This window comes from Bradysia coprophila, unplaced genomic scaffold (genome assembly GCF_014529535.1).
Source record: "Bradysia coprophila strain Holo2 unplaced genomic scaffold, BU_Bcop_v1 contig_94, whole genome shotgun sequence".
NCBI lineage: Eukaryota > Metazoa > Arthropoda > Insecta > Diptera > Sciaridae > Bradysia > Bradysia coprophila.
The window spans coordinates 9,323,372-9,334,010 of NW_023504022.1; the positions used below are offsets into that span (position 1 = coordinate 9,323,372).

Genomic DNA, 10,639 nt, shown 5'->3' on the forward strand with positions numbered 1-10,639 from the left:
TAATATTTTATATAAATAACGAAATTGTTAACAATGAAAACTTCTCTACGCAGCAATAACAATCGAGATAATAAAATTGTTTTTGTTAAAATTGTATATAATGTCTTGGACGGTGTGTTCTATTTTTTGTTTCTTTTAAATTTTGTATACAAAAAAAAACTGCCTGTGTTTGTGTGGTACATCCACACCAAATGTGAGCGTTTAAGGCGGTTCTTATTATCAGGATAAATTTTCTTTTCTAGTAAATTCGGGGATTTTTTGTTTGTTTGTTTTTCCATCATTCAAATATCAAAAAGAAGATCAACAAGGAACGAGAGAAACTAACAGTGTTACGATAAAAGAGTAGAGCTTGAGTATCACAAAATTTTGAGGCACAAAGACATTTATACTTACGAATAACATTTATGTTTTGTATTGCTTTTGTATCCTTAACACTTATTATAAACATATCGCGGTACGCGTAATAATATTATAAACATCGTGACGATAATATTGTAATGATAGTAGTAATAATGATGATGATTGAGCTAAAAATATTCTAATATTTTATCCGTACAGCTAGTATATAGTCCTAGACGCTTAGAAAAATTTACATTTTTGATTTTAATATTTCAGAGTTTTGTAACTCATCCAGATCCTCTTTCTTAAGTACATCGAGTTTCATTTTTTTTTGTGTTAAAGCCATTCAGGGAAAATAAAAATTAAAAATTTGGATTCTTATTCGGACGATTCGATTTGATTCCATTCCGAAGTCGTTTGTTCAGATCGTATACATTTTCACACCTCTCCACCATGTGCCCAGAACAGAAATTTATGGCTGTTACATTTGCCAATTAATTAGCCAATGAAATGTAAGCCATCGTACATCTAAATTAGATTAGAAATGGTGGTGCAGTCTCGTGAGCAAAAATTGCATTCCAGACAGCATATGACCATTTGAACGTCACTACAATCACACTGACCCTGATTTCGACCAGAACCTTAACTACTCCGCCTTAACCTGAACCTGAAACTTTTGATTTCGGGTTCTGCCGGAACCGGACCTGAACCTGAATTGAACTTTCACTTTCAGATGTAGTCCAAATCTGAAATTTTCAGGTTAGATCAGGTCAAGTTAACCCGAAATTTTTCGTGAAAATTTGTGGTTTCTGACGTAAGAATTTCGGGTTTCCCGAACTCGACATGAAAATTTCAGGTCAGGAAAGTAATAGTTAAGGTTCGGATCGGGTTTGGTTTGAACCCGAAATAGAACATTTCACGTTCAGGTAAACTTCGAGTCGAATCTGAAACCTTAGTTCAAGTACGGTTTAAAATCCTGTTCGGGTCAACCTGAATTGAAAAAGATCAACCCGAACCCGATAGGAGCCTATTATAAACCATTGTAAGTACACTTTTCAAGGAATTTGACTAACCATTTTATTGGAAACCGTTTGACCATTGGAAATCGTTTGACCAGTGGAAACCGTTTGACCATTGGAAACCGTTTGACCATTGGAAACCGTTTGACCATTGGAAACCGTTTGACCATTGGAAACCGTTTGACCATTGGAAACCGTTTGACCATTGGAAACCGTTTGACCACTGGAAACCGTTTGACCATTGGAAACCGTTTGACCATTGAAAACCGTTTGACATTTGGAAACCGTTTGACCTTTGGAAACCGTTTGACCATTGACGTCGCAGATGCCTTAAACAAGGACGATTTGCGAGAGTGGAATCTTAATAATACTGTGGCATGGATCTTTCGCACTAACTATTGTCAGGTTCTACTGAAAGGAGTGTTCGACTAATTGTTAACTTATAGTGACAACCGGAGAAGCTTAATACGTCTGTAAGTGGAGTGGATCATGTCAACATTAGTCACTTGATCAAAGCACAAATCTAGCCCGCTAAAGGAAGAGCTTAGAACGGGGGAGTGGCAAGAATGCGATTTAGAGTCGGTCCTTTTGTTGAAAATGTACAATAAAGTGTAGCTGAGCAAAGTTTGATGTGGACTATCATCAATACGAAGTTACAACGAACTTCTCCGATAAAAAATTATCGTTCCAGACCGTCTCATCTCGAGCGCATAGAACAATGTACCGTTTTATAAATCAGTCTTACTAGTTTTTCTTTGATATTCATTTTTGTTGTTGTTACTGTTCACACTGTATCCGTGAACGAACGACGAGCTGCCCATTTCACTATCCGGGAAAGAAATGCCGTTTCTTACGGAATCGTGCAGGCAAACTTCATAATTGCGGATGTTGTGCCATCGAATACGTGTCAAAATATTGTTCACTGTTCACCATCGAATTGGACGAGTGTTGTGGAGGTGGCGGCACTGGCGGCGGTCCACCCAATGATTTTTCTTGTGGACTGCCAATGGTTAGTCGAACATGCAGACCGGATTCTTTGATCAAATTGACAATATCGCCGTGATTCATGTTACTGATATCGATTCGATTGACTGCAATTATGCGATCGTCCACTTTGAGATCATCGCATCGATCGGCTGGTGAATTGATAATAATTTTGCCTGTGAATGGGAAATTCATGCGGTGAAATTTGTAAGTCTGGCAGTTTTTTATCGCATTCGCGCGTACCTATTGTTGAACCGTAATATTGAGTGGACGATGAAATAACGAAACCGAAACCTTCATTTTCGTTACGACTTATGATCACGTCATACGGATAGATTCGATGGTTGTACGTTGGCTGCTGGTAATATGTAACTTTACGGCGTAATATCATCGTCACATGTCCACGATGGCCAGCTTCTTGCATCAATTGCACAACGCGATGATGGGAACCTTGCACCTTCAATTGGAATGAAAATTACAATTATCATGTGTGAATAGAGAGACCGAGGCATATCGAGCGTTCAGTTAATTCCACCAAAAAACCATAAAATTTGAGTCAACAAAATACTCACAACATTGTGTCCATCGATGCTGAGAATTTCGTCCCCAGTAGCAATACGAGGATCGCAATCAGCTGATCCACCCGGAACAATATGTCCCACAGTTACCTGAGAGCCTTCTTCTGTTCCACCGACGATACGAAAACCGAAACCCAGTGCTTGTCGCTCTAATGTCACTTCGGATAGTGTGTACTCATCCTGAAAGAGTCGTTAAATTAGTAAACGAAAATTGGATTGCCATTGACACGCATACCTGCTGTGGATGAATAACACTCTGACCGTACTTCCAATATCCTTGTTGACCCTGCGGTGATAATATTTGACCATGCGATTCGAGTGGACTAAATCCAGCCTTGCGACGATCGATCATGTAGTCGTTTATCCTCTTCTGACTTCGTCCGTTCGAACCTTGAGCAGAGTATTGATATTGAGCTAAATATTCCTGATGCCGTCCGTAGTCTTGACATTCGTAGCAATAACAACTGTCCTGATGGTAAGTCGGAATCGTCGGAACCGGTGCCATGATTGGAAGAGGAGATGGTGGAGAACGCAACGAATTGTACCCGTTGCTACGATGATTGTAATTGTATCCGTTGTAGTCTTGCTGCGACTGCTGATCATAGTTCAGATCTGGATCCACGTCATTCGCAAAGTGTTGTTTGTTGTTGCGTGTATGATCGTAGATGTGTGCTGATGGTGAATCTTGCGGAATGGAGGTGTCGGCCAGTCGATCTGATAGGCTTGACAGAATTTTTGGAAATGGATCCATGAACGGAATGTCATTATTGATGGAATCGTGATCCGGAAAACTGTTGTTCGATTTTGAGTCGGCCTTTCGTTCGTCATTTTTCCCATCCAATTGATTCGACACCACCCCATCAACATTCAATTCGTTTGAGGGAGTTTTAACTCTGATCCGTGTGTCAACTAGTGGAGTTTTCGGACGAACTGGAAGAATTTCTTTCGTCTGTGTGCTGTACAGATCAGCTGTTGGTGTTTTGCTTCGGAACCTTTGATCTTTATTCAGTGTCCCGAATCGGTTGGCATCACCACTGCGCCTCAGTCGATTCCCCTTGCCCAGATTTCCATTGAACAAATGACCACGCTGAATTTTCAACTCTGCTTCATGACCTTTGGGGCAATCTTTCAGGACCTGCACCACTTCGCTATGCGACATGTGTTGCACATTTGTATTGTTAATGGCAAGCAAATAATCACCTTCGATCAAATCTTTACAGCAATTGCTATCCAAGATTTTCTTAACTTTCTGTCCGTAAGCGCTGTCTGCAATGGTAAAACCAAAACCCATCGCAGCACCCTTCACAATCGAGATGTGTAAGATCTCTGGTTTGTCGAAAATCTGTCTCGTTTCATTTAAATAATTGTCTCCGCCGTCCTTGCCAATACCATTTTGAAGTTTCGACAGCGGATTCTTTTGTAAGCCACCCACAGCTCCAGATGTGTCGGAGACATCCAGAAAATTGTAATTTCCGTCCATATTGAAGTCCATCAAGATTCGGGCCTTTTCCGGATCCGAACAAATTCCATCAACTGCAATCGTGGTTACAACTTCCGTGTTCGGATCATTCGGATCGAACGGCAACGGATACCCTCGACACACATCCAAATTAACTGTTTCTCCCGGTTGAATAGACTGGAACACATTCACCATTTCGTGATGGGTGAAGCCAAGCACTAACGTTTCATTCACATACACCAAAATATCACCCGTTTCGAGTTTCCCGTCCAGCCATGCCGGTCCGTTCGGTACAATTGATTTTATTTGCAAAAATTCATCCACGTTGTCATCACCGCCAACAATCGTAAATCCCAATCCTCGCGACGATTTTAGCAATGTCGTCGACAACCGTTCACCACACAATTCGGATGGATTCCTGGTAAACGAATTCGGTTTGTTTGATGGCTCTCGTGATCGTTCCGCCCGTCGCTTTGCCTCCAAAACGGGATTTTCATATTGTGTTCGACGGTTAACATGATCGATAAAGTACGTCCCGTACTGTGGATCGTTTATCTTCTCCCAACCGTACGGAAGTTCCGATTCGTTGCAATCTTCCAGCGATTTCTTTTGGAATTTTGCCAAACGTGGATCCAGCCAATGTGACGTACCGGTGTTGTGACTGAAATAAATGTGATGATGGCGATGTAAGTATTGGATTTTTGGTGGGACATCATCTGACAAACTTACTCGATAAAATAGGACTCGCCATTTTCCGTGTACGCCTTTTCCCATTTTATTGGCAGCGGACCGAGTCCATCGTTTTCATCATTCCGGGGCATCATCATTGGTACCATTCCTCGACGCTCTGGTGGTGCATGATAATAGATTTGATTTGGATTTTCTGTAAGGCAGAGAGGGACAGAACATTAAAAATCATATTCCGTTTCAGCATAATATTAAGTCTAAGAAACAATTCGCACTTTCAATGAACTCTGAATCATACATTTAAAGGCAGTGAACAACTTGAGAGGAATGTGAATTCATTTGCAATTCCAACTACATTGTTTACGTTCTTCAAAGTTACAAAGAGGAAGGTGAACGTTGAAGATTATTGAGGTGAAATTAGCTGGCAATAAACAACGAGCGACTTCTGGCAACGGTCAAAATTATAGATGACAAAGTCCACAATAAAATGGAAAAATGGGACACTTAACAAAGTGCACATGTCTTTGATTGGTATGTTTGGTAATAAAACAATGAAAATAAAGAAGCAGAGGAGAGACGCGTCTCCATTCATTTTTTTTTCTCCGATAAATACTTTGTCATTGAGTCATTACAACATCATAATAACTCAGCAGACTCACAGCAAGCACTTTACACTTCCACATAACATAAACTTCTAAACATTTTACTTTCATTGAACTCACAAAACCAGTACACCTCGTTGTTGTTGTTGAACAATTAGGAAAGATATTAAAATAATGAATTTCCAGTGTACGGTTGCTGCAACTAAGACCTCGGCACGACGATTAATAAACAGTTTTGCGTATTTTCAATTCCGTATACCAATTAAAATCGTAAAACAGAAACAAAAGGTAGCCGGGTACAAGAAAACGAAATAACTTTTGAATCATCTTTCTTTCCTCTGTCTGAATTATTTACGAATTACTCATCATCAGAATTATAAAGAAATGAGAAAACGATGGGGAAAAAATGTTTATACGCGGTGATGGTGATAGGTAAAGGTATATGTCATTGATTTGGTGGTAGACCATTTTCTGAACAGGTTAACCGGAAAGTAATCGTAATAGCCGTTGTATGAATATATTGGTACATCAAGAAGAAATTATGAATTAAATTAGCGTAGATGCTATTTGCACCCTGGTGCAAATAGCAAATAAACTATTTTCACTCGGGATGCAAATAGCAAATAGTAAACTATTTGCACGCGAAAGAAAATAGTGTTTCACTGACTATTTGCACTCCAACCGGGTACTAATACACACTATTTGCACCCGAGTCTGTATCAGACTATTTGCACTCAATTGTCGAAACACCCAATTGACCCAATTTTTAGGCCAGGTACACAAGGAAGATGTAAGCAGTAAGCTGCTTCTGACTAAACAGTTAATTCTTAGGACAACAATTTGTTAGGTCAGCTTCTCACGAAACGCCCAAATTGTAGGCCAGTTTGTACAAGAATGATTCAATCATCGAAGGAATGGCTTCAGAGTTGAATTTATGGTATCTGGACGACGGCACTTTATGTGGAGAACCAGAAGTGGTTTTATCAGACCTCAGAAAACTCATAATTGAATGCAAAAAAATCGGCCTGAATATGAATCCATCAAAATGCGAACTGTTCTTCTGTTCGACACCGGAGGACTCCATAATAGCGAATTTCAACGAAGTAACACCAGGAATAAAAATCATAACTGAAGATCTGGAATTACTTGGAGCACCTCTGACAGAAACTGCAACGAAAAGAATCCTGGCGAAAAAGAAAATTGAGTTGTCGACATTGATTGAACGTCTCAGTAATTTGAAACATCACGTCGCTTTCTATATCCTGAAACACTGCTTCACGATACCGAAACTAACATACTTACTGAGAACCAGCTGCTGTTTCAATTTTGAAGAACATCTTTATGACATGGACAACATGATTAAGCTCGCTTTGGAAAAAACAATAAATTCTTGCCTAAATAATGAACAGTGGACAATTGCAACTCTTCCAATACAAAATGGAGGCCTTGGAATCAGAAAAATCAAAGATATCGCACTACCAGCATTTCTAGCTTCCGTCAATTCGGTGGCCGAACTCGTCAACATGATGTTTCCACAAATTTCGGATGAGTCGGTCATTGCAAGTTACATGGACAGCTTACACTTGTGGTCTGCGATATATGACAACAAATTGCCAGAAAACAAAACGATCCAAAAAACATGGGACATCATCTCCATTGAAAAAATCGTAAATTCATTAACGCTATCAACCGAAGAACAAAAAGCACGATACAACGCTTCAATTGCAAAGGAATCTAGTGCCTGGTTAACTGTATTACCATCACGACAAATTGGAAGCTTACTCGACAACAATACTTTTCGTATCTCTGTTGCATTACGTTTAGGATGTGATATTTGTATACCACACAGGTGCAAATGTGGAGCCCAAGTGAACAAGAATGGAATTCACGGCCTGTCCTGTAAATATAGTGCTGGAAGACACGCCTGCCACAGCGACATGAACAACATTTTGTGCAGAGGTCTTCGGTCAGCCAATATCCCAGCAAGACTCGAACCGCAAATTTTCAGAGACAGCGGAAAAAGAGCAGATGGCGTTACATTGGTCCCATGGTACAATGGTAAAATGCTTGTATGGGATGCTACGATAAGAGATACACTCGCACCTTCATACATACATTCATCATCGTTAAGAACTGGCAGTGTGGCGCAACGAGGAGCAACAGATAAATGTAATGACTACAAAAAAATTGTTGAAGACAACTACATCTTTTTACCTTTTGCATGTGAAACACTGGGACCATGGTGCGCGGAGCCTTTGGAGTTCGTTGGAAAGTTGGGAAATCTTCTTAAAATGTCAACAGGAGAACCACGATCAAAGCAATCCTTGACGCAACGCATAAGCCTCGCTATACAAAGGACAAATGCTGCCCGTATCATGGGAACATTTGAATACGATAAGCAATTGGATGAAATTTTTTATATTTTATCAAACGACGTTTAATTTATTTTTTATAAACGCTTTTTATGTCAAAAAAAAAAAATTGTTAGGCCAGTTTTTACAACAACAAAAAACATTTAGGTCTGTCGAAAAACCATATCGTAAGACCAGTTTGCACAAGGAAAAATGAATTGTTGTAAGGCTGTATGGGTGCAAATGGTGTTTCATACTTTCGACTATTGGTACCGGGGAACAAATAGTCACTTCGTCAAATCAGCGGAGCTTAATATCATGTCATTATATGGGGTCATTAAAATAGAACAGAATGAATTTACGTCGCACTGCCATATTTTATCACAAAATAAAATCAATCCCCGTACAAAGTCTCGGTTACTAGTTTGCGAGTTTTGCAATAATCTTTTTTCCCTATAATCTCACGTAATCTCGTTCGTCTTTTGTTGATGATTCAGTTAGGAAGTTGTTGTGCAAAACCCTAATAAGCTTGTTCACATAATGTCGATACGTTCATGCCACATTGTATACACAAACGTGTCAGGTTATTTATAATTTGCTCTCATTATTTTCGTATATCAATAAGGGAGGGGCGGATCGATTTTTTTCGCGATTTTTTGTCACATATCAGTAGAAACACGAAAAATAAGAAACTGGTACATCGGGCATTCTCAAAATATTGTCTCATTTAAAAGATTTTACAAAAAGAATGTCGATGAAAATAGCACTTCCCACTCAATTTCACACCCAAATCACATCCACTCTGAACTTAGTCAAATATGGCTTAACGAAGAAAATCGTCAAAGTCGTTAATATTAACATGAGTATCGTTTTTCAAACGTCAAATCACCAACACAAAAATTTAGTGTCGACTGTGAAAATTGTAATAATTTCGGTGATTTCGATGTGATTTAATTCAGATTTTGTGCGGAAATGTGCTTCTTGTGTTTTTTTAACAGTGCAATCAACGGTTGACTTAAAATATTCGTCAAAACCACCGAAATTACGAAAAATTTACATTGACCAATCATGTAAACAAACAACAATATTGTCGTTTGGTGTGATGCTGAAGTTCAAAAGAGATGACCCAGTAGAAATAAAATGTCGGCGGTAATCTTAAAAATTACGTTTTAGCGGAAACGCTTTAGTTTAAATGTGTATACGTTTCCGGTAAAATAAATTAGTGCGAAAGCAATCACTTTTGAGGAACTTTACGATAACACCTTTAGTTAAGGGTAGGTCACATCCCTCATTATGGATACAACTAATTTAACACACAAACCCTTTCACACGATCACTAATTGTGTTTTTTGTTTTTCGAGGTGTTGGTATATACATAACAGAACCCGTCAATCCGTATATACATAATTTCTTCGATGCTTAACTGAAGAAGTCGAAGAAGTAATTAGTGAAAGACAACGGGGGGAATAACATTGTTCGAGAAGAAATTTGCATCAACTGTAAATTAATAAAAAAATAAAAATAAAACCCGAAAAAATGCTCAACCTAATCGCAAGTCCATCTTCTACGAACACTGTCGTACAGAATCAAAAAAAATTTGAATAAATTAAATTTTAATGGATCCATAATTTATTCAAATTGCATTGTAACCTATCTAGTGGACTCGAAAATATTATTTATTTTTTTCGTTAATTAATTTAGCAATATTTCGTAAGGTTTCTGTTAAACACAAATGAGCGATAAATAATTATACGAGATTTGGTGTGGGTTTTTTCTTATTCATAAGAATAGTATAGTTTCGAAATTGTCGCGTAAGCACAAAGACGTCAGCCATTCCCACGTTCGATGAACTTGTTGAGACTATGTTTGTCTCTGAATCGTGTATTCTACTAGCGTTGATCACGTAATCTCGGAAAACTTTGGTAGTATTCTAAGGAAGCAGTGCCGAATTAACCATTTCGGCGCTATCAGCAATTCGTAGTACTACAACGTGAACATTTATGACAAAAATATGTTAACATTATAACATGAGCACCAGCTGGTGAAAGGCCAGCTGATGTAAATTGATGTAAATTCGGCATTCATGTGAAATTTGCCGATTGTCTTTTCAGGCACATAACATCCACAATGTGTATTATATGGCAAAGTAAAATCCCCATTGTAAATTTCGAGTGGATCGGGTGGAAAAACCGGGTGACGGGAAAAATCTCCGAGTGTATTATCGTTGTACCGGCGATAATATCGTTTAGTGGACGATCATATCGTTGCTAGGACGATATTGTTGTTTCAGAAAATGATATTATCGTCCGGAAAACGATATTATTGTCGTCTAATACGATAATATCGTATCAAAAACAATAACATCGTTTCAATCGGCGATAATATCGTTTTCTGTACGATAATATCGTTTAACGGGTGATATTATCACTGTAATATTGTTGCATGAAACGAAATTATCGTCTCAAAAACAATAATTTCGTTTCAATCGACGACAATATCGTTTCACGGATGATATTATCACTGCAGAAATGATATTATTGTCCGGAAAACGATATTATTGTCGTCTGATACGATATTATCGTCGCTCAGACGATAATATTGTTTCACGGGTGATAATACA

General features: G+C 38.6%; 1 protein-coding gene across 4 annotated transcripts in view; it reads right to left on the reverse strand.

The window, feature by feature from the left end:
* LOC119085313 (membrane-associated guanylate kinase, WW and PDZ domain-containing protein 1) overlaps positions 1 to 10,639 on the reverse strand; it is a 19,666-nt gene continuing 9,027 nt past the window's right edge. For 2 of the 4 annotated variants that reach the window (XM_037195688.1, XM_037195689.1), the window contains exons 3-7: positions 5,109 to 5,262; positions 3,156 to 5,040; positions 2,915 to 3,100; positions 2,586 to 2,802; positions 1 to 2,518 (exon numbers count right to left, since the gene is read on the reverse strand). In XM_037195688.1, the coding sequence (XP_037051583.1) occupies positions 2,232 to 2,518; positions 2,586 to 2,802; positions 2,915 to 3,100; positions 3,156 to 5,040; positions 5,109 to 5,262 (2,729 nt within the window). In that variant the 3' untranslated portion in view covers positions 1 to 2,231. Of the gene's footprint in view, positions 2,519 to 2,585; positions 2,803 to 2,914; positions 3,101 to 3,155; positions 5,041 to 5,108; positions 5,263 to 5,788; positions 5,895 to 10,639 lie in introns of those variants that run through there. The other 2 variants (XM_037195691.1, XM_037195690.1) reach the window with 2 other exon arrangements.